The sequence below is a fragment of the Betta splendens genome, chromosome 2, assembly GCF_900634795.4.
Source record: "Betta splendens chromosome 2, fBetSpl5.4, whole genome shotgun sequence".
Taxonomy (NCBI): Eukaryota; Metazoa; Chordata; class Actinopteri; order Anabantiformes; family Osphronemidae; genus Betta; species Betta splendens.
In genome coordinates this window covers 17425883-17450106 of record NC_040882.2, presented here as the reverse complement: position 1 = coordinate 17450106, position 24224 = coordinate 17425883, and the positions used below count along the sequence as shown (strand labels likewise).

Below are 24224 nucleotides of genomic sequence, written 5' to 3'. Positions count from 1 at the left end.
CTGTCACTGTACAGGTCACTGGGGGGGGGGGTGTCTGCGCAGCCATATCTCCACCTAGCAACAACTGACTATGGCCAGTGGTGGTTATGAGCTATGGAATTGGCCTAAAAACACCAACACAAGATTGACAGGACTGGTAGCCAATAAGCTGATTGCTGACGTCACCAAATGGCGCCCCCCTATAAATCACTTCAGACAAGCTCTGTGGGAGGGCTAGAGAGTAACAAAGTGAGTGGGTAACTTCCCAGAAGGTAGAAATAACAGAATGGGGTCAGTTTGCCAGTAATATGGACTTTGTGTGATGATATTAGAATGTGTACATTGTTTATTTAACTAGACTATTACTCACCACACGACAGCTAGCATTGCATATCCTTAGATTCCTTTAGATTAGCGCTTTCATTGAGGCCTTGTTTATTTGTGTTGAAGAAGTATTGCGGTGGTAGACAAATAAATGGGTCTGTAACTAGCCTAGGACTAGCTAAAATGTTAACTATATGCTAATGGTTTATCGTATCATATCTTCGTCTGTGTTTGATGCACATGAACGACACCTATATAGCGTTGTAGCCCTCACTGTGCTGTTTAATTGATGTTAAGCATGTTTATAGTCATATAGTCAGACCCTTATTAGGGTATATTTGATTTATGAGGCTAGTTACTGACACAAGCTGCTTCTGACTCAGTAACCTGCCTACTGTAACAGCTGTGTGTTTTGGCCCAACACCTGCACCGAGGCACCTCCGAAGTCCCTGCTTTTCCAGTTGTCAGACTTACAGTAAGGAAGGCATAGTCACATTATAGGGGCAAGAAAAACACTTTGAGCTGTTCAAAGTAATGTTTACCACTGGAAACCACTGGTAGCATTGGATTTAACTGTGCCGCTTTAACAAACCACTCAAAGCCAGCGGTAGATACTCCAACTGATTCTTTTAGTTTATTGTGTGAATATTTAATTTTGAGTACTACACTTCTATACTTTATTTAATTATTGCAGCTAGTAATTGTTGTTCACAGTGGCAATTTAGGTCTAATTTTTATAATGATGGTGTTTAAAAGTACTGAGATTATGAGGAATGTGATTTTACAACAACCTGTGATGACTTTGGTGCCTCTCCCTAAGAGAAGGACATTAAAAAGCAGAATCCTTGGAATTTGCGATATATGAATTTGTGACATGTTGCTCTGAATCTGGAACGATCAACCTGAACGCAGTGTGAGAAACAGAGTGAAAGGGGCGAATCTGGGAAAAGGGCTGGGTTCTGAGGACGCTCTCTCCACACCAGTAAAGGTCAGAGCATTCACCAAGTACTTCTCTTGTTCACGTCCTTTCTCACTTGTGAACTTTGCTTTACCACTTTTCTTCCATGGACAGTCCTCGCTGGGAGGCCCGAGGCGGAGAAAGGTCAGAGAGTGACGTGAGCACACAGTCAGCGTGAGGGATAATAAAGTACAGCTAGGTGCAGCGTCTCAAATTCATCTGGCTGCAAAAGCACATACAAATATATGCTATTCATCATTTCAACACCTCCCTTAAAAGAAACAGGTCAGATGATCAGTAGCACAGAATGTACAGCAAGTGTATGCGTTTGTGAACAGAACATCATCAAGAAGCTCAAATTAACTGCAGACACATTTTCTCTAAATATAAGATCATATCATCGACTGTTAACCTTTAAAAATTTCTGTGCCAAACAATAGGAATGTTGACAGAGTGGTGATGAGAAACTCTGCACATTCGACAACACTTTCACCTTGAAGTGTTCGTGAATGGAAATAAGACATTTTTCTTTTTTGGAACGTTGACCAGCAAACACATTTTCATCAGCAGATTCAGCAGTTGTGTCCTTTTTGTTCTTAACGGTCTTCAAACCCAAGCAGAAGGGAGAGCAGAAAAGTGTTACCTTCAGCCCCAGGGTCAGGTCGTCAGGGTCAAAGGTGGTCAGAGGTGAAGGTCCAGGACGTGAGCCATAGGACAGGACAGGGGGTGGGACACGCACATTGGTGGAGGTCACAGAAAAGCACAAACACATGGCAGCGGGGAGAGGGGGGTGGGGGTGGGGGGAGCAGGAGGCACATCCCAAAGTAATGTACAGGTGCGGAGGGGAAGGGAAACGGGGCCTGGAGAGGATGTCGCATATAGGGTGGAAATGCAAGGGCGGAAATGGAGGGACGCACCACGGAAGGCAGGTAAAAGCAGAGGAGACTGTGAGGGAAAGCGGCAGTTTCAAGGGGCTGAGGGCGAAGAGGTTCAGTCAGTTCCTCTCGGGAAAAAAGAAAGGAACCAAAAACCAAACCCAAAAGAAAACAGGAATGAACCCATACCTTGGTCGTTTAACGTCAGGTGCGCCAGACCTTGAAAGGGAAAAAACAGAAAAAAAGAACAGAAAGAGGAAGAAAAGAAGGTCATAAAAGGCACGGGAAGAAAAAAAGCATTGTCACAACGTTGGACTGCAGTTTGTGACAGACATCCTGGGGCAGACTTGGATGTCAGAGTTCAAATCAAAGGTAAAAAACGAGAAAGAGAGAGCGCGAGAGCGAGAGAGAGAGAGAGAGAGAGTAGTAACAGAAAACAAGCAAACACTTCTTGAGTGAGGTGTGGGGGGTTTAGAAAAAAAAGCATTTTCATTTGGTGCAACCCCCGAAGGCTATTGCTCTCTCAAATGCTTTTTTTTCCTCTGGAGTACTTATGGAACACACAGAGAACTGTTTGGCAGAAAAGGCTTGAACTCAATTCCTCATCTCCTACTGTACTCGAATCAAGAAAACAAAAACCTAATCTCGAGTCCTGTGAGGTGTCACACAGAGAGATAAACAGCATACAGGTGTGGTGTGTTGTCAGAGCCAGACGGGATCAGGATCCAGATGTGAAAGTACTGCATCTCAACCGTGGAAGAGTTTCAGAAACAAGGTTGGTGAAGCAGCAGCGTTCACATCAGCAAAGCAGCTGCAGGAGAGTCCGACAGCAGGCCCAGCACTTAGCTTCAAGTGCTACGAGAGCTAATTGTAATCAAGAACCTTATTCACAGACCCAGCCGATGTGGCCCCTCACTGAGGCTGGCAGCAGTCCTCCCGCGGGAAGGCGGGTCGAACCCCGGGCAGCGCCGAACATCAACCGCGTCTGCTCGACTACAAGCCCCGAAAGGTCGCCTCTTCCCTTGATCAGCAGCATTTCAAACGCACGCTGCTGCCGCTACCAGCAAGCAGCTCAACCTACTGTACAGAAGAAGAAACGCCGGGCTGCAGCTGCCGGCGTGCTGGAAAAGGTCGCTCCTTGTTTCTGGGAGGTCTGAGCATCAGCGTTAGGATCAGAACCTACAGAGCCAACATCCATCCAAAGACGGCTTCTAACGTCTCCACCGCGGATGATCAAACCCCATCAGCACAAGGAAAAGCCACATGGCCGTTGACTACGAGCTGCTCCAATGACCCCCCCCCCCCCGGTCCAGGGCCGACGCCTCTGGATCCGGCTGCAGCTCGCTCATCGCTGGCCCTTCGCGGGGAGTCCAGTCACCCTCCCTCGGCCGCCTTGTGTTTCCGTTCCCTCGCTCATAATCCATTAGGGAGATAAGGCGGCGGCTCCGGCGATGAAACACCACGGTGCCGTTGCCGCATACAGAATCATGCAGGCGCCCCGACCCTCCGCCCACGGCAGCCACACCACACTAAGGCAGATTACGGCCCTATCTTCGGACAGAAGGAGAGGTTAGGAAAACACAGGGCAGAGAAGACAGCAATCATCCTTTTGCATAAGTGGAATTCTAACAGAGGCTAAAACCAGACATGATGAAGTCACGTGACATAAAAGCCACATATGTGGAAGGCCGCATTGGTGTTGTCAGGGCTGACTTCAGGGTGCGACAGCTGTCACCAGCAGGGCATGTGAGGAATTCAAACCGCATCCAACCCCAACAGACACCAGGAAGCGCTTCATTTGTCTCAACTCCGACTCGGAATCAATACCGGAGCACGAATTAAATTACAACAGCGGCGAGCGGCGCTGGCGGAGGGAGGACGGCGGAGTCCAGAGCTCGACCCCCGAGCACGCGGCTACATCCTGGGACCTGTACACGAACGGGAGCCCGACGGAAGCGGCGCCGGCGAGCGCGGCCCCCGTCGGCTGCTTGTGAGCGAGCGGCAGATGGAGCAGGGTCATAATTCTGTCATTAGAGGCGGCATGCTTACGTCTGCACCCCCCCCGCCCCTCCCCACATCCAGCTCTCCACCAGCCGGCTGCAGCCGTCTGCCGCTCTCCTCCGCGCTCCCTCTTTTCACGTCTGATGAACACAACCCGGTCCTGTTTTGCAAAATACCGATTTCCGCCGGTGCCTCAAACGCGGCCAGATTGTAGCTGATAAAAGACAAAGGCAGCGAGGCGCGGGTGCATTGGTCTCAGTTCACAGCACTCAGAGAAATTAATTTATCCTAATGTGTCCACCAGATATCACTGCCCTAACGGAGTAGACCTGCTTGTTCTTCTCTGTAAAGCGATATCCTCCTCGGCCACACAGATCGTGTTAGGGCGCGGTGTAATGAAAGAAGTATTAGCGGTAAGTCGTTTACCAGACACTGCATGTTCTTCAATGTCCTTGTGTGACATTAAACCGTATTAAGCCATCACAGCAACAGCACAACTGGAGGGCACATAATAAAATGAGTCACCATCATCATCACCGTCATCATCACTTTGACTTCACTGACTGTTAAAAAGGTAGCTGTCACAAAACTGTGGTAAAAGCTTTTTTTCTGTTCGTTTTTTCAGACATAATACCTGTGATTACTTTACTGGGAGCAAACATTACCAGAAAGCAGGAGCTATGCAAGTGTATAAATGTCAGGAAGTATAAAATACAAACAATAAATGCTTTTATGTGCGGCTTATTGCTCCGTGCACCTGTGGCCCCAGATATAAAACCGCACAATTTCCAAAAGGTTCGGCACATCCACAAATCAGCGCTTTTTTACTGGGCCGCGGCGCGGATAAAGTTCCGCGGCGCAATCATCACCGTACGTCTCCCGGTGACAGAGCGCGTCGGCATGGCGACCGGGAGCGGGGAAACGACGGGGGCGACATGCCCGAACGCCTGCTCGGCGCGGACGAGAGTGCCTCTAATTGGACGCGAGTGGCGCCGGGCTCAGCGGGCGGAGCTCAAAGCCACGGCGTCTCTGCTCGGCTTAAGTAACGCGGAAACGCAGCAGGACTGGGAGTGCTTTATTAATTCATTAGCGATCCCCATCCTGCCCCGCGCGGGGGGAGGAGGGGCCGTGGGGGGTAAAGGCCGGGGCGTCCGCAGCCTTGTAGCGGCTTCAGCTTGATGTAAAGGGCTGCCAGGTTTTTGGCGCCTTAAATTATTAATATAGAGCTCACGCAGCTTCAAAACACCTTCAATTCTATAACTTAACATCTAGAGAAAATTTTGTCCAATGGCTCCAGAGCTCCTCAACGGCGGTGCAGAATCAGACATTTAGTAAAGGATAATAGGCTTACAGTGAACTGGCTCTGCCTCCGAAGATGTACTACACGCTGGATATTGTAAGAAATGTCTGTTCACCGCTCGCCTGCTCATCACAATGCCTTATTGAAGGAGAGCGGAGGAAGCCGTGGCGAGACGAAGCCTCGTCAGTCACCTGACGCCTGCGCCGAGCATCAATCGCGCATCTGCTTGAAGACTGGAAAGGCTTTTGTCAGCGCTTTCTAGGGCCGTGGCGAAGCCGCGACGCGCGACACCGTCCACGAGACGACGCGAGCGCATGTTGGGCCAAGGGTACAGGTTTGGAGGCGCCGCGCAGCTCCGTCCTGGAACGGGCCCGAGTCCGAGCGTGTGGGCCAAGTTACACGTCTGTCCGGTCAACGTGGTGAATCGGGCCTGAAGTCAGGCTGTCAGTGCTGGAACCCTAAAAAAATAATAAATAAGGGAACAATTTGATGAAATGGGGAAACAGCATCCCACTTCTCATAGGGATGTAGTGATGAAGGCCAACATGAGCCACAACAGGGACTCATATTATGGGTTATGTCACGGTTGTAAATAATTTGTTTTAGTTAAAACTAATAACATTCATCCTTAAGAAGTTGGCTTTTAGTTGATTTGTGTCAAAGTGCCCCAGATTCTCAGATCAAGTCTGAATTCTGTGTGTGTGTGTGTGTGTGTGTGTGTGTGTGTGTGTGTGTGTGTGTGTGTGTGTGTGTGTGTGTGTGTGTGTGTGTGTGTGTGTGTGCGCGCGTGTGAATCTGATTTCCTTGGAAAATGCCCCAGGGAGCAGTTGACCCCAAGTCGAGGCACTTAAACGAAGCGAGCGAGGCATTAAATCTTTATGGTCACTTTCCACTTTACACAGCATGAGCAGCCATCAGCTGTCGGGAGAGACGAACTAGGGTGTTTGGAAGCCTGTCGAATGATGTGATTTACTATTGGAGTGGCAACCAGACAGTAATTAAGACATGACAACGTTCGAGCCGGTCCACTTCTAGGACTGTTATGCTTCGTGCCAACGCACGAGACGACTCAAAACGCACCGCGTCAACGTTTGATGGCTTGGATCGCGCCAACGTCATTAGTCATAGATGCACAGCGAGATCTCCCACTGGTGGCGGCTGCTGTTCATGTATAAACAGGCTTTCCATATGTCGAACCACAGGACTCCTTTTGCATTTTACCCACTGAAGGGATGCGGATGCTGATGATTTCTTCATTCACGCTAATTTAGACCACATAGACATAATATGCTCAGAGGACTTAAAGTGTTTTACTAGCGCTTAGAATCACTTCAAGGCAGCTTTTCTATCACGACTAATTGCAAACGTGCAGTGTAGCAAACTTGGCATCGTGCTCAGGAGTGTATCTTCTAAATTTAAAGCGCTGTGCTCTGCCAATCCGCCCCATCCCTCCTTTTGTCAGTATTTATTCCAGTCACCAAATGTTTTGAGTTTCCAGCCTGGAAGAGTCATGCTGGGTTCATCTTGCAAAAACCAATACATTCCATGTCTGACCTCTATTTTGCTTTCTTTTAGGAGGTCAGAGCTAATCATTATTCCTCGCTGACATCTGGTCTCCTCTCCCAGAGTATCCGTCTGTCCTTCCTCTCCACGTCCTAATCTTTAAATGCCACACCAGATGAATCCCGCAACCATTCCCCAGTCCATCCGCCTTCGTTCCGCAGCCAATTTCATGGAATGAAAGCCTCTGATTGCCACTTCTGGACGCAGTCATTAGGGAAGCTCAAAGTGAGCAGCGCGCCGCAGAATGCGCGCGGCCCGTTGCGGCGTTGGGTGCAGTAATTGTAGCATCAGATGCGATGCGGAGACATGTGACATTGATGGGAGGAAGGAAGCCGTCCTCGAGTGGACAATTAGCACACGCAGTGCGAACCCCGTGTTTGACGCCATCAAAGGACCTCCACCCCCCGTCCTTTCAAAGTCACACCATCCACCCTGAGCTGCACATTTGATCCTGATAAAAGTATGGAAATATAGGAAAAAAAGTAACAATCATTACAGTTATTAAAGGCCACTCAAAGATCAAAGGAGTGACAAAATAAATGATCTTCCTTCAGGTCCTCAATCCTTCACTCAAACATAAAGTGAACTTTATGACCACCTTTTCTGTATCGTTCCCACCTCTGCTGCCGAAACTGCCCCCGTGTCACTGAGATGGAGTAAAAACAACAAAATCGTCTCGGTCCTCTGAGCCATGAAAGCTCCAGTCAGAGCCAAAGTAATCTACAGAGACATTAGTGCAAAATAGCACCTAGCCTTGAGCATTTGCTGATGTTTAATGTTTCATTTTGACAATTTCCTCCCATCAGCCGGCGTTTAGGAGCTCCGTTCGGTTCCTCTCCACTAACAGCACGACAGTAAACCGTGGCTTCTGCGCAGGGAAAAAGTAAAAATAAAAATCATAATGACTTTCCCTGGAAACGCGGCTCCGCATGAGCCTGTGAAGGGGCAACTTCCCGTCTTGTATCAGGGGTGGATTCTCAGCAGGTAACTCACACAACATCCCATAATGGAAAATTAATGTCTTCCAACTGCGACCGTGTGCTGCCTTCCTTTAGCTCATCGGGTCGGGTAAACACCATTAGACCATGGAATCCACTGTGCCTCTGGAAGTTCAGTCATTTCAGGGACTTGGGTAATTACAGCAAAATTAATGGAAATTGTGTAACAAATGTATTCATAACTCGTGTGCCTGTTTTCTGATGCCGGGGTCTGCTTCGCGGGAAACGATGAGCAGCTTGATAGCGGAAATTGGAAAATCCCGAATGGTACAACCTCCTCACAAACAAACACAAGTGTGCTTCTTTTGTGCACAGTGGATGAATGGTTGTGAGGATGCTGCTTAAACAGACTCTAAGTGGATCTATAATAAAATTGTTATCATATCATATTCAGTCTTAATCTCTTAATTGTTCTTAAACCCACAGTAATTAACTCATGGGTGTTTTAACATGAACCTTCACTGGGAGCATTTCAGCTACAATGTATGAAGTAAATGTAAAATTAAAGTAAACCCAAATGAGGGAAGGAGTGAAACAGCATTCCCTCGTCCAGCCTTGTCTCCTGACGGCAGCATCACCGCTCAAAGCTAAACTAAGTAAATAACTAATCTCAAGTTGTTGTTTTTTTTTCTTTTCCTGAAGATACGACGGGTTTTGTTTCGTTTCAGCTGCTGAGCAAAAGGCCCTGCTGCTTGCTTTCATCTCGCCAAACTCTAATTAGGCAAACTGAACAAATACCAGCGAGAGAGGAGTCCTCTGCATATTCAAACAAAAGGGCTCCCGAGTTCGAGTGAACAGAAGGAACTAAAGAGCGGCAGAAAGAGAGGAGAGGAAGCTGATCACAAGAAAATTAAACTGCACTGAACCTTGTAAACAAATATTTCAACAATGTTAAACACAACGTAGGAGGCGTCTGGTGCCGCTGTGCTGTGAAATAGCCCGGCTCTGGTTAAAATGGGGTTTCACGTATGACGGACGCTAAAGAATTAAGAAAAAAACAAAAGATAAGGAGGCGAAGTGGAAACAAAACAACAAATGCTGGGCCTTTATGAAGAGGTATCAGTGACAGCTCGGTATGTTCGGATCTGAAACAGGAGGCAGCATCTAGTTTTCTAGTGTCTCACTCATGTGAACCTATGAAAATAATGCAAACAAACCATCGTCTCCCCCTTTAACTTCTCTCAAGAGTCACACATTTTAACGCCGCCTGTGAACAAACGCCTGAGACGGTGCAGCCCAACCCACGTTGGCATGGCAACTGCCTCCAGGATCTTCACCATCCTGTCGGCCATACTGGTGCAGTCTTTCCGTCCCTCATGTCTTTCTGGTCCAACAACAACATTCTTGGTGGTAACCCGTTACAGACATGGACACACATCGCGGTTCCATTGGGTCCACAAGTAATCAGGACTTCTGAATGATGAGTCAAACTCCAGGTAATCTCCAGGGAAGCAACAGTATGTTACAGTGTGTACATGCGTGCAGATCAAGTGCAGTGACGAAGCTACGGACACACTTTAACGCATCTGAGCTCCTTTTACATCCCAGGAAGCTCCGTTCTGTGTGTGCACGCGTGTGACAAGGTGTTCTGGACTTTTCCCGGTGCCTTGTGGGAAGTGTAGGCGCCTGAAGGATGCAGTCACTGCTGCCGCCAGCCTCGGGAGCGCCGGCTTGGTTTTGGCTAGCGCTCGCACAGTGAGGATTGTTAAATCAGACAGGGCTGTTGCGCTAGGCTTCACTGATCCCATCTGTCAGGACTTCATCCTCCGCTCCACCGTGCTGTTTTGGGCCCCGCGACAGCTCTTTAAGAAAACCACTCAATCTGTTCAGCGGTCTATTTTTGCATCCTCTGCATTTTTAGCCCTCTTTCTCTCGAAAAAAAAAAAAAAAAGTGGAACCACAGAGCTGCAGGTTGTTTGACATAAAGAAGTCTTTGTCTGGATTCAGGAGGTGGGTAGCTGACCTGCGATGCCTCCGATCCGTCAACCTTCCCTTCTCCGCCCTCCACCCACTGCCTCCACCTCCACAGGGAGGTCTGGCGTTAGATCAGAGCGTCCTGCTACTGCCTGACTCACCAGTTATTTGGCACCCGGTGCCCTCGTCGCCTCTGTGGCAGCCATTCCTAGCGCTGTGTATTTAGCTGAATACCAGTCAACAGCGGATCCGCTCGTCCCCGGGGAGCCCAGAGGAAACTGGATTAGTGGCTCAGAACACACCAGAGCCCTAAATTTGGCACTTTTATCCCTTCCTGTTTTAAGCAGCGGGGGGTCATTACCTGGTCACTGGTTTGCAGCATCAGACACATCTGGAAGAAGCAGTTTTCAGGAGGTTTTTCCGTCCCACCGCGTGATGAAACTCCTTCCTGTGTTTATTCAGACCAAACTATTACTGAGACCCAAACAGACAAGTAAAAGAACAAAGTCGTCGTACATGCTCTGCTCTTTGATATAAGTGAAGTCCCTCGGCAGTGCAGGGCATAAACACCAAAGCCGTGGCTGTTTAGCACCAAAGGTATCGAGCAATCAGAAAAAACAAGCTTCCTGAGGATTACTATTCTAATCCGTAATACTGCCTGAATGCTAATGTGCCAGCTCCAGGCACAAAGAACCCAAATCCCCCGCAGGCCTCCGCTGCTTCCCTTTACTTATTAGAACTTCCTATTATGTGACACCAGAAACGATTCATTCTGCTGATCCATAAGAGTGATATCATTAGCATGTGTTAAGTAGTCCACGCATGTGCTCCGCTGTCTCAGGCCTCACTCAGGACCATCGGGTCACCAGGGATCAGGCTGACATAACTTGTCTGGATCATCTCGCCCCTTAAAAGCGCACGCACACACACGAACGCACACACACGCACGCACACACACGCACACACACACACGCACACACACACACACACACACACACACACACACACACACACACACACACACACACACACACACAGAACTACTGTCAAATCCAGCAAAGTGACCTTGTGGTCAGTCCGTCGGACCACAGGGTCAGTTTATTAGACCTGAACTGCTAAATCCAATTATGTGCAATTATCCAGCGGGTCTGGTACTAAGGAGCAGAGGCTTCGTCTGACCAGGGTAGAATGGTGAATTGAAAAGGGGATAGTGGTCCTAATGAGATATTCTCTTTAAGCCACGAAGCTGCCTTTGCTCTGAGTGTGCGGCCTCTGCAGACATGCTTACATGCAGGAAGCGGTCAAGATCATACATCAAGCAGAAACTGAATAGCTAATGATGTAATTAACGCTCAGCCTCGGTAATTGCCTTCTTCACAATTAGAGATTAAAAGAGACACAAAACAATATGGGAACTAATGTGCTATACTTCATTTAATTTCAACTAGACACACAATAATAATTTTGAACTGCACTAAAAAGGAAACGGTGTCTTAGAAATCACCTGCATCACCACACTGACCCAGGATAATCAATTTACATATAAACTGCTGTAATTAAAACTAATTCCTAGGCTACAGAAGGCACCTGAAGCAGGAATAGAGATTGATACCGGCTCTAGTGAAATGGATCTGCCTTGGAAAAAGAGTCAGGCAGCCAAATCAATAACTGTTTCTGAGTATTTCATCAGTGTCAGTAACAAAAGCACATAATTAGAGCTGTCTCTGAAATACCAAAATCAATCAAGAGGTGTTTTTCCCACCTCTCGTCTTCTCCCACTCCCGCTCATCGCTGACAATTTTCTGAGGGGCTGTTTTTACTTAACAAGATGGTAGCACTTGCTCGCCCTCCTCCACGCGCGGCCCTGGTGTCAAGAGGTCTGTTTGCACTCACCACCCATTTCGCCGCGGCACCCTACAGTAAGCAGCCGTCCAGCCCTCTGCATTGGCCGAGCGTGCGGTGGTTTGGGGGCGGGGGAAGTGTGATCACTGTCATCTCCCAGTTCATTCCTATGATCACCGGCGTCTCCCGGGGGTCCGGCCCACGGATCTTAACAGGCGCCATCTGTCGCTGCCGTCCCAGAGACAGGGCGGCGAGCTGCGAACAGGGGCCTCTACACCGACGCAGCGAGGTATGAGGGTCTGCGCGTGTCAGCGCATCGCAGCGGCCGTACTGGGTGCGGTTACGCATATTAATGAGTATCTGTAGCGTACGGAGGGCGAATGTGTCCTCACGGCACCGGAGAGGGGTAGAGCAGCGAGCGCTGAGCGATGAAGTAGAAGATCCAGCAAACTAAAACCGGGGCTGTCAGAGTATTTACACAAAGCAGCCGTAACGCTCTACACTGTTGCTGCGGATTTCAACCATGTTCACAACCTTTCCATCGGTTCATAGTTGATACCATCAGCTGAGCATGTGTTTGACTATATTACACAAATTACACATACACTTCTACAATGACACCACGACTTCCTTTGGATTTTATGACTGGAGGTCTCTTTTTTAAAAGCGTGGACAATATGCATGTGTGTGTGTGTGTGTGTGTGTGTGTGTGTGTGTGTGTGTGTGTGTGTGTGTGTGTGTGTGTGTGTGTGTGTGTTCAGCCTCCCCTCCTTATCTCCTACTGCCAGGCCACTCTGCCGACACACACTCCAAAGAGCCCCTAGTTGTCATTCATGGCGTCACACGGGCCCGAAAAATGTCACCACGAGGGGACGGGGAGAGACAAAGAGAGAGAAATTCACACAGAGATGGTGGCGAGTGTTTTGGGTTTGAAGCCTGGCGAACCAGCCGTTTCCTCCGCGGGGTTCCGTTATCTTTTCTGTTATTTCTCATACACACACACACACACACACACACACACACACACACACACACACACACAGAAGCAATCTGGTGTATGTCATCGCACCTACAGCAGCACATTTAGCATCGGTCCAAACGCGATGCTCTGAGGTTCACTGTCAACATAACCTTAACAACTTGACCGTCCTAAATGTCGGGCTTTGATGTTGATGATGATGATGATGATGAGGGTGAGCCCTGGCTCCTCTTGGCGAACGTCACCCCAGATACGAATCTACCAGGCTGTGGCCAAATGGCATCTGTGCGATTAGCATCTCGCCGCGACTGACATCTCGCGAGGTGAAAATGCGCGTCGAGGACTGGACGCCGTCACAAGTAATGAGCGCCATCCATTCCCACTGTCAGGACGGGCGGCGTCTCCGAACGGGCCCGAGGAGGCGGGAGGAGCGCAAACACACCTCGCACGCACAGACAGTGATTAATGGCGCTTTTAGCTGCCGCGTGCAGGTGCATGGGCGAACGGCGACACACACAAATCTCACACGCAAGAAAAAAAAAAAAAACACAGCCAGACGCCCGGCACTGAACACGTCCTTCATGAGGCGCGTCTTCTTCGTCACGTCGTCTGTATGTGAGTCATCTCATCGCAGCCGTGGCTAATCTGCCCTACAATTCACATTTCTGGTTTCAAAGGACTCGGATCTGGGATGAACACAGCTCGGGAGAACGCCGCCGCGGTTTCCCAACAGCACTTTTCAGCCCGACTGACTCAAACAGCGGAGTAGAGAACCTAACGCTTGCTTTCGGAAGCACGGAGCAAAATGTTGCTGAATTGCATGAAATCGCTCTTAGTTGTGACTCCATAGTTTGTGCATTTCACTTCCCCTGCACCACCAGAACAAACTCAAACACTCCATGTTTGTCATGGATTTGACTTGACGAACAACTTCATTACAACACCTGGACCTTGTTCTCTTCTTCACCACATTAACCTGAACCATTGGAACGACTGCTGGCGTGTGGCGTTGGAGGGAGAACACCTTCATTTTGTCTTTTGCTAATCTATAGATTAAGCATGGAGTGTCTGCAGCTGCAGGATAAATAATGCGGTTCAAATTAAAGTCCACGCCGGCGGAGTCTGTATCTATACTGAGGATCTGTAAACATATGGTTCAACGTAGAGTTTATGAGGTAAAGTAACAAGGTATAATTGTGCTAATCAGGCCACAGCCCCCCATCAGCAGCGACTGAAGTGAATTTGATTTGAAAAGAACTGGCTGATTGGGCACTCATGGTGTGTGAGATTTGTTCTGTTCTTTGTATTAGTGTCCATTAGCTATTGATTGGCCGGTGTGAGAGGAGGAAACAGAGACGCACTTAGGATAAATGCTGTAATAGCACCTGAGTGCACATTTCTAGAGAAAGTTTGCCTCGCTATACGTCTGAGGAAGTGTCACTCAATTACCCAAATTCGTTTTCACATAGCTTTACTGTACATGTTGTTTAGTCCAAACTCCGCCCACACTTTGACTCAGGCGGAATCAAACGCAACGTGAAGTGGAACCGAGTTGCGTTTCATCACTGGGCGTTTGACGCCTTGTGTCTTTCTGTCAGTAGCCCAGAAACAACACAGGGGCCCAAACATGAAAGCGTGTTTAAATAAGAATCTCACAAAGTCATTTATAATAATTGTCTGCATCGCTGCTTTGCCTTCCATGAGATAAAGAGAAGAAGAAGGAAAAAAGCGAGCTGGCCAGCATCGCCCTCGAATAAAGCCGAGCTAATTTGGGAACTAAAACCCCAGAATGCTTCATTTTCTGATGACTCACATCCGAGCCCAATTTCCTGGATATTTGATGAGCAGAACGGCTGCACCACACACCTAAACATGAAAGGAGCGAATCAAGATGGTGCCTTCTCCTTTCAGATAAAAGCCAAGGCAAGTAAATTGACATTTAGTTTCAAGCCAGGGCTGCGCTGCCACGATTTGGAGCAAAAATGCAAGAAAGAGAGAGCCTCGGGGGCACGGAACGCACCACACCACGGTGTAGTTGGAGCATCCGAGTAGTAAAAATGAGAAAAAAAACATGTAAAGTTTTGTAAACCCTCCAGCATGTGCAAGAACATACGATGCGTTTGTAACATTACTGCAACAAAAGCTCAATGTTGCGACACGGCGGCGGCGCCAAACCCACAGCGCATCGACAGTGACCTGTATTTTGTTGCACCGCATTGTGGCTCCTCCATCTACACCTCCAGCTAAGTGTTACCACCGTGTTGGAGCTGTATTGATTTGTGTCACTGTGCATATCAGCCAATTCATTTTGTATGTGGCGAGCTCGGGGCCACACAGTCAAGGCTGCGATAAAAAAAAAAAAAAAAAAAAAAAAAGGACCAAAGCGAGAGAGGAGGGATTTGTGAAGGGATTCACTGAAATCAAAGACCAGGAAAGACTGAAAAAAAAGATATTACTCAGAAACTAGCTCAGCGCGCTCATGTCCTGACTTCACATGAAGCCACTGAAGTGCTCTGCCCCATGCAAATCTGCCAAAACACTCAATGGACTCAAGTATTACTACCTGCTCCTCGGCATAAATATGATTTAGAGAAAGTGCCGCAGGACGAAGTGATGCATTTATGCTTTTTTTATGGTATCAATTATATGCTGAGGTAAAGAAGTGTCATGAAATATGCATTAGGTGTTTGATGTGCAGAGGAAGGGAAGGCGCTGCAGAGACACAGGAGGACGGAGGAAACCTGAGCGCGGAGAGACGCGGTAGAATGTGCCAGCGCCTGGGTTTGAGTGACGCCTCCTTTTATTCAAAGACACCGACGGGGCCTCCGCGCACGGCTCCAGGTGAGCAACAGCCGCGCGTCCCGCCTCGTTTCCACCTCAAACGCCTCGCGACTCCCTCTGACGTCGACCTCGCCCACTGAGCTCGACTCGAGGCCGCCGGGGTCGAGGTGAGGTGAACATTTGAATGTACGTTGACACCGTGAATGACAATCTGTCCTGTAAGAAGCTGCAGGAGACCTCCTTTTCAAACACGTACGTATGTTTTCTACAGCTTTTACCTTTCAGCCATGTTTTTCCAGGAAGCCGGCAGGATGCACATACACTGAATAGGCCTGCGTATGAAAAGTGTTTTTACTAGATTCTTTGTCAATACACAGTGCAGGAAGAATAAAATGACTTACTGTAAGGCTTTATCGCTTCTATAGCAATAGAGACACAAAACAATAAAAAGAGTCGTAGGGTTTTTTATATATGTTGCTGTGTGGAGACGGCGTGCGCCATCCTGTTACCCCCCCCCCCACGCCTCTGCGAGCTGCCCACGGTGCGCTGCTCATACGCGTCCGCTCCATAATTTAACAGACACCTTTCCTGACGCGTGGCAGCTCGGGTCAAAGAAAAGCAGCTGCAGACGTACGGGGGCACGGCGGCGCCCGGAAGCCGTGACAGACCGTGAAACGGCGCTGACAGAGCAGCTCACGCGCTGCCTGACGGAGACAAAGAGGCTGTCGACCCCGCGCCCTCCGCTCAGACCGACCCGTGGCCGCGGAGCTCGGCCGCGTCCGCGACGGAGGCGGAGCTGGGCCGCATCCATCACGCCTGCTTTTTAAAGGAGCTCATCTGTACGGTTCAGCAGGTGGAGGCAGCAGCAGCAGCTGTGGGTCTTTGAAGGAGACACATCAGGCCACGTCACCAATGACGTCCGTCATTAGCCGTCACACACATGATAGCAGTGGGTGAGTCCTTCCTGTTCAAGGACAGAGAAACCACCTCTAGGCTTCACAATAAGAGCGTGTGGCTTTGTACAGTCTTCAGGCCGCCGTTCCTATGGGGGCATTTCCAATCTGCTCTCTCGTGAGCACGGCGCTAGCTCTCTGGAATCAAGCGCCACAGCCACACCTGTTCCCGAACGCTTCACAGGCTGAACAGAGGCCCACCGTGGTCTAACATCATTAAAGAGGCAGGCAGACGGCGACAGAAGCGGAGACAAGAGGACGCCAGACGTGTGAAGAACAAAAAAGTCTTTAAAACATCACTGAGTTCTTTATCGGCAGTGCTGCAGACTGGTCTTGGTGATGATGAGCACGGCTGGCAGGTTTTCACCGTACTGCTGAGACGAGCGCTGACCGGGCAACGTTTCGCTTTAGGGGTTACGTCATCACAACAAAGCCGTCAGGAACCCAAAAGGCCAGAAAGGGGCTGTTTAAGCACAGCTGAAATGAGCACAAGAGTCCGAAACTCAAGCTCACCGAAGCTAATTCACCCCTAAACACTCTGGCTGATGTCCGTCTAATCTGTGTGATCATTAGATAATTGACGGATCTGCAGTATTTAGAAACGCGACTGACCCGATGTGACATTTCCCTTTTCCTTTGACTTACTGTACGTCAGCGAACACCTGTCATAAATCTCTGGTGAAACGACGTCTACCTCCAGCTGAAGAGGGACAAAACAACCCATTATCACATCAAACACAATGAAAGCGAAGCTCACCCGCAGCAACGCAACGGCTCGGGTCAACGGCTTCAAAGATCCACCAATTTGAATCCTCCCCGGAAGGATTAAATGTCACATGCAAACTCAGATCACCGTGTCGTCCCCAACCTGCTGATGTCGCCCGACAAAGGCGGAATTGTCCCCATCCTGCGCCGTTATTACTCCTGCTCCATTATTATGCAAACACAGATGACCTGCACCGGCTGTACCATCTCCCAGACATGACTGACAGCCCTCACACAAAGCGGAGCGCTCTGATGACGACCTGGAAACAGGAGGTCAACCTGAGTCAAAGCCATCGAATTCTATTTATTAAGGCATTCTTCTGCAGCGACACCTTATCTTATTTCAACTGCATTTTATATTAGACACTATTTACGGGACCACAAGGGAAAACGGAGAAACCTGTCAGACCCCATCAGGACTCACCGGCTGAGTTTGCTTTGGAAAGCTCCCGTACGCTCTGAGCTGGAACACGGTGTGAACATCTGCAGAGAATACGTTCACGTGTGTTCATCTGTTTAGTGTCAATACGCAGGAAGGTGTCGGACTCCGAGTCGGAGGCCTCCAGCGCGGCAGCTGGCTCGGCCGACCTCATCCGCGACACCGCATTCCCTCTAATGTGCAGAAATGTGAGCTAGCTCATAAAAATCCACGGGTTACAGAAACTGGGCCCGGCGCACGGCGGACACTCGATCCGTTATTACGCTGCATCATTAATACGCTCGAATGGCAGCATACGGGTTTTAGTCTGGGCCTGTTGTCCTGGAGATGTGATCGGCACTAATAACATTAGCGAGCGGATCAGAGGCCAGACTGAGCAATCTAAATAATAAAAACGACAGGAAATCAATCACACTATTACCTAATCAGAGTAGGAGTCAGAGTCTTCATCATCGAAGGAAAAAACACGGAGGGAGAAAAAAAAACTTTTTCTGTGCTCGCATAAATACAACCATTATCTGGGTAAATAATTATTCCCAGTGTGTGTGGATGCTGATTACAGCTTCCCCCTGTTGTGTGTAATGGGAGGTAGACAGCCTCTCATCAAATATGGATGAAATGGATGTGGGTGCCTTCCATCATGGCACTTAATCATAGCCTTTAATAAACAGTAAGAGCAGACAGAATGCGATAGGGCCACTGTAGCCGGCGTTAGAGGAGCGAGGAGGAGGACGTCGGTGCGTAGCGCTGATGCAGGGCGGCCGCGGCCGAGCGGCGTGACCTCCGGTGACCTCTGGCGACGGCCGCGTGCCCTCATTTGCATGCGGCGGTGACACTGGCAGGTCCGCGATCCGCTTACTTTGCAATATGTTTATCGGCCCCGTCATGGATCATTTCCTCTCAGGCTGAATGATGAGCCGGTGCCAGCTGCGAACAGGCACACGCCCAATTACCGCGGCGGGCTCAGCATGCAGAAGCCCTCGACCCGGCGAGCGCAAACACAAGGGGGGGGGGGGAGACGAACCCCAGCGTCTAACCCCCTGATCCAGGCTTGATCTTCGCTTGTCTTCAAAAGGCTGCATCCGTGTCAGGCTGAGGTCAGGAAGTGAATGAGAGGAGCCGATCGGGAGGGGGGAAGTGGTTTTTTTGCATTAAGTTCAAACAGAGGGCAAATTACAGAGAGAGACGACAGGAAACGAGTATCTGACCTCCATCGCTACGTCATCGCTCCCGCAGCCTCCAACCGTCGTTTGTGGTTTATTCCTGAGAAAGTGCAAAGTTACAAAGTCGTTTTTTTTTTTTTTTCTGTGAATGCGGCACATACACAGAAAGCGGTGTCGAGCTAATTGCCGCGCAGGATTAACTAATGCTGCTCAACGGCGCGGTGTTTATTTTGAAAGGCCATTACGTAAGGTAATGAATACGCGGCCGGCAGCTGGGCCAGTGTTTACTTTGCTTCAAAAGGATGCTGCTCACACCCGGCTCCGCTTCTAAAGCGCCGCGTTCAAGGTAAAACGTGGCTGATAGTAATTTAAAGGCTCCTCACTCGTGTAGGGCATCGATTCACAAAGAAGGAAGTGTCTCACGTTCACTTCTGAAGGACTCGGCTACAAGTAGCAGATCCGGGGCCCAACGGGGCATTTGGAAACGCATAATAGGAATATCATAGTCAATGCTCTAAGGAAGAAGGGGAAGCTCTGCACAACTACGAGCAGCGGTGTGAACGGTAATAAAGGGAGGAGGGGGGACTGGACTGGGCTTAGCATGACTCCCACGTCCGGCGCTCTGACAACTAATTTGTCCTAACATTTCAGCAAAAAGGTCAGACAACCCTTTGCTCAAGTTTATGAATAGTGTATAGAGGCTGCGGCTGAGTGAAGGGAGCACCAGCGGATCTCTCCATTGACTGACTGTGGCCTGGTGCTGCTCTCCGTCCCACCAACCACGGCCGCGGTTCTGACCCATCCAGCTCAACCAGACCGCGGGCTCAAGCCACTCCACTGGGCGCCGGCGCATTTCACAACGGGACCTGCGACAGCCGTAAAGAACGAAAGGCTCAAACAAAAAAATGAGAAGTGATTGCGGTAAATTTCTCCGTGCATGCTGAAGCGATGCCCCGAGGCGGCTTACGGTTGTGCCTCTGGTGCTGCAGCATGTAAATAAATACGTCTGCACGCAGGGCTCTGCTCTCCAGGTCCCACAGCACTCAGTGGCTGGATTCAGTTTAAGCTAATACTGACGCAGGTGGACACCGGAGATGCAAACAGTAACAGCGCTGAGGGCCTTGAAACCGTGGAGCTGTATGAGCTCTGATGAGGTCACACAGTTGCTTTCAGCACGGTTCAATTATGCAGATTACCGGATTACGCCTTAACTCTCTCCTTGTCTCGGTCGCTCAGACAACGGCCGCCGTAAAACGACACAATTCCCAGGATGCTCTCTGTCCAGATGGGCCGAGCCTGCGACACTTGTTCAATTAAAGGCATCGGGGGAGGCCTAAACACTTTATTATGGACACGCTGGCCCCATATTGATCAGGCTGTCTGGGACAAACAGCTTAAGCGCAGAGCTGCTCATGCACATCATCACCTGCACTCGCGTCAGTGCGTCTATATTTGTGAACCTGTGCAGGAACCGGCTTGATTGTCTCCTTTAGGTCAGCGAAAGAGAGATGGAAGAGGTTTGTTGCAATGTGAAGAGGAAAAAAATCTTTTCTTGCAAAAGTTCTACACACTGTGGCCTTGTCCTTTTAGGCAGCTGCACATGCATCTAACAGCTAATGAAACAGACAGACGCTCGCTGGAGTCTGTACTGTGTCTGGATCCTTATGTCTCTACTGTCACAAACTAAACTAACTTACTGTAACGTCATTATAATACTAGCGCACTATTGAGTTAGCTGCAGCAGCGCCATGCACTGTATCACTGTGTATGACGGACACACACACACACACACACACACACACACACACACACACACACACACGCAGGGCAAAGGACCACACAGTGGAGAACAGCGCGATGCGGATGACACTGGTTTGGATGACAAAATGAAACCTTGGCCGAACTGAACACTCATTAACAGTGAATCCTAGTGAAGTATCTAGGCCACGTCTCCCACTGAAGCAGGCTGCTTTGACGTCTCGGCTCTTGAGAATCCTGCTAACCCCTTCCCCGCGTCACCCTGGCTGTTTGTCTTTGTTGTGTACGCCTGTCTCCTTTTTTTTCCTTTGGCACTCGCCTTATTTTTCTCCTTCATTTCGACTTTACCCTCTTCAAGTGATCACACGCTGGGAAATCAAGCAGGTCACGTCTAAGTTGGGGAGAGCTGAGGGTCTGTGGCTTTAAAGCGCTTCCCCTTACGCCCTCAGAGAATCGCAGAGGCGACAGATAAATAAATAAGAACTGCTGGGTGCAAGGCTTTGTGGCAGCTGCTGTATAAATTTATGATGCTTCTGATAACAACTCATGGTAACAGTTAGGCCACACTGTCAGCAGAGGGGAAAAGGAACAAGGTGGCCCAGTCTGCAGGGACGGCTGATATATTCATCCTCTCAGAGAGGCCTGTGTTGTTTAACATAAGCTAAAGAATGAACAAAATATGGCTTGAAAAATTCAGCACATTTAAACTATGGTGGTTCTACTATATGTTCAACTCACACCATCCTGATTCCATACAGGCCAGAATAACACTAGCTTATTTCTCAGTTATTCAATAGGCAAATTAAATAGTATGATGATGAATTCACCACAAATAAGCAGCAACAGTGAGAGAATTAAGAAGACTATTTAAACCCGGTCATCACAGTGACCAACAACATGCAGGGATGCAGGTTTCTCTCACAAAAACAAGAGTTAAAGTAGTAACAGGGTAAAACTGAAGCAAGAGAAGACTACGATTCCCAGTGCAGCCAAGGAGATTCTAACAAATACCACAGCACTTTGATTCAAGCGGGAGGAAGAGCATCGCTAGAAGTGTCAGTGCTGTGTGGATGAATAGAACAGATACTGTATATTCCCCAGTCACCAGCGGCCCTTCACACCGGCAGCTATTGTGGCCGTGCTAAATGAATGGTGGACAATAAATAAAGGCGAAGAACCCGTGAATGCGTCAGAATGAACGACCGTCTCGCTTCGCTGCGAGACGCAGATCGTGACAGCGGGGATGAATTTGTCGTGTGGTATTATACATCGGAGGGCTTGAACTCCAGACCGCACGCACACACACACACACACACACACACACACACACACACACACACACACACCCACACCCACACACACACACACACACACACACACACACACACGCCCCGGTTTCTTCCGCGGGGCGCGTTTTCCACACCGAAAATAAATAAAAGAAAACTCGCTCGCCGCCGCGTCGGAGAGAAATGTGGCAGCGACCACTTTCCTCAACCTTTTGCCTCAACAGCCAAATGGAAGCGGGCGCGAGTGCGAGCGCTCTTATTTCCTTAGCACTCGCTGTCAGCGGAGAGACGAGGGAAGAGATGGACTTTTCAGCAGCCTCTGTCCAAATGCAATCTCTCACTGTGTCACCTGGCCAGCGCCGACTCTTTGCTGTGCAGTCAGTGGCATTTCATGGCATAATTGAATTCAGAAAGTGCTGCAGGTGCACAACGGTGAGTGTTGTAGCACTCAGGGAAATAATGGCGAGTTTCTGTGGTGAGGTGGGGGAGGGGTGGGCGGTTGGGAGGCGAGAGGGGGGGGGGGGGGGTGGTCTGATTTGAGCAACACACAAATCTGGTTATGGAAGTAACGGAAAATAGGCGCATGTCAACGTCCCAGCATGACGTGTTTCTCCATCACAAACACACATGCACACGACTCCACACCGGAGATTCGGAGGCGGAAACTTCCGAGGTGCCTGGCTAATAATTACATTCCCATCCTTCACCTGTTAATCTAATCTGCTCCCAACAGGGCTTCAGACGCACACTGACACCGCCGCACCGCTCTGGCAGGTTAATCACCTAGTTTTCAGATTAGTTACCGTGTTCGCGTCTAATGGTGTCAGACATTAAGAGCTCCCAGATGATCAAGGTCAAATCTTTGTTCTGGTTTTAGAGTTGATGTTAACACAGGAGCTTTGAGGTACTGGCTTTGATTATATCCAAATATGCAGGCGGTCTAATTGCATTTCATCGCTGTGATGACTATTTGAATATAAATGTCACAGTATTCAGTACACAACGGGAGCAAAAGTAAATAAACCTGAGTGCAGCTTTCTTCCTTTGGTCTTTTCTAACTTCAGCAACCCAGTAAATCTGACTTTTATAGCTTCCTATAGAGATGTCTCACCAGTAAGCCTCTTAGCTACAAATATATCTGGCAGAAGAGGACGGGGAAAAAGTGAGAGAAGTGTGGAAGGGGAGGGAGGAAGGGATGTCAAGAGTACAGACACAAGGCGAGAAGACAAAACAAAGGGTGACAGATGAGAGAGGGATAAAGCTGGAGATAGGTGCAGAGATAAAGAAGGAAAAAAGGCTGAGTGATGGATGGGATGGATCGAGGAGGGGGGGGGGGATTACTGACGCTGCAGCGCCGACTGGGCATAAAATAGTTACCAGGCGCGCGGAAAAGACAGACAAGGTGATATAAACTCCAGAATTCCCCACAACCCCAAACGTCCACTGAAATGCTTAGCAGACGTCGCCTCCTTTCTTATTCTAACGGCAACAAAGGCGCCGGCGTTCGGAACAAATGTTCCCTTCTGCACACGGGAGAACGAGGAGCGCTTTGAAGACGGCGCCGAGATTCCCCCCCCAGCGCTCGCTGCCGTACAGTAAGTCACGGTAATACAGCAGAAGAGCTGAAGAGGTAAAAGGGGGGGGGGGGGGGGGGGGGGGGGGGGGGGGGACAAAAGGGAAATCAATGTCACACGAATGCAACAAGCGCTTGGATTAGAAAGCTCAAATCACAGCAGGGGGTCATTACACTCTGTGGCCATAAAGTACATTCTTGGTGAGACTAAAAGACAGGAAGCGGCTGAAGTTGACGTCCGCTCCACACGACCCGCGGAGGAAGCGCCGAGGCGGCCGCTGCCCAGAGGCTCTTGAGCAATCCGTCCTCCCTGGCCGCGGGGTGAGGTTAGCGGCAACACGTGCGCGCAGCCTGTTCTTTTGAAGTGCTCGCGATCAGAGAGCTCCCCAGCAATCTCCCGAAATCGATTGCGTCGTCTGAACACTGCAAATCTCCTGTGCGTTCGATGAGAAATGTACACTTAGGTCCTATTGATTAGAACAAACAGGACAAACGGCATTACGCAGTGTTTTTATATAAATAAATGTTGTATGCTTCATAGTTATCGTTGCAATGCACTGTTTTGTTTAGATTTTGTCGTAACTGCTCATCTGCCCTGTTCATCGGCAGGTGGTCGACCTCGTCAGCCACTAGTTGAAATAATGGAAAAACGCAATCTAGGTTAATACCACGGTGACATCAGTACATTTATATTGGCTTTATGCTGCGCTTCTCCTCCTGGTGCCTCGATGCACGCACATTGGGAAAACATTTAAGTTTTTGTCCGTGATTCC

At 49.2% G+C, this 24224-nt stretch overlaps 1 protein-coding gene across 1 annotated transcript in view; it reads right to left on the bottom strand.

Moving 5' to 3' along the window:
- Positions 1-24224, bottom strand: part of nrxn2b (neurexin 2b) — a 437402-nt gene that overhangs the window by 328004 nt on the left and 85174 nt on the right. The window contains 1 exon segment of the mRNA XM_029166692.3: positions 2326-2355. Coding sequence (XP_029022525.1) covers positions 2326-2355 — 30 coding nt within the window.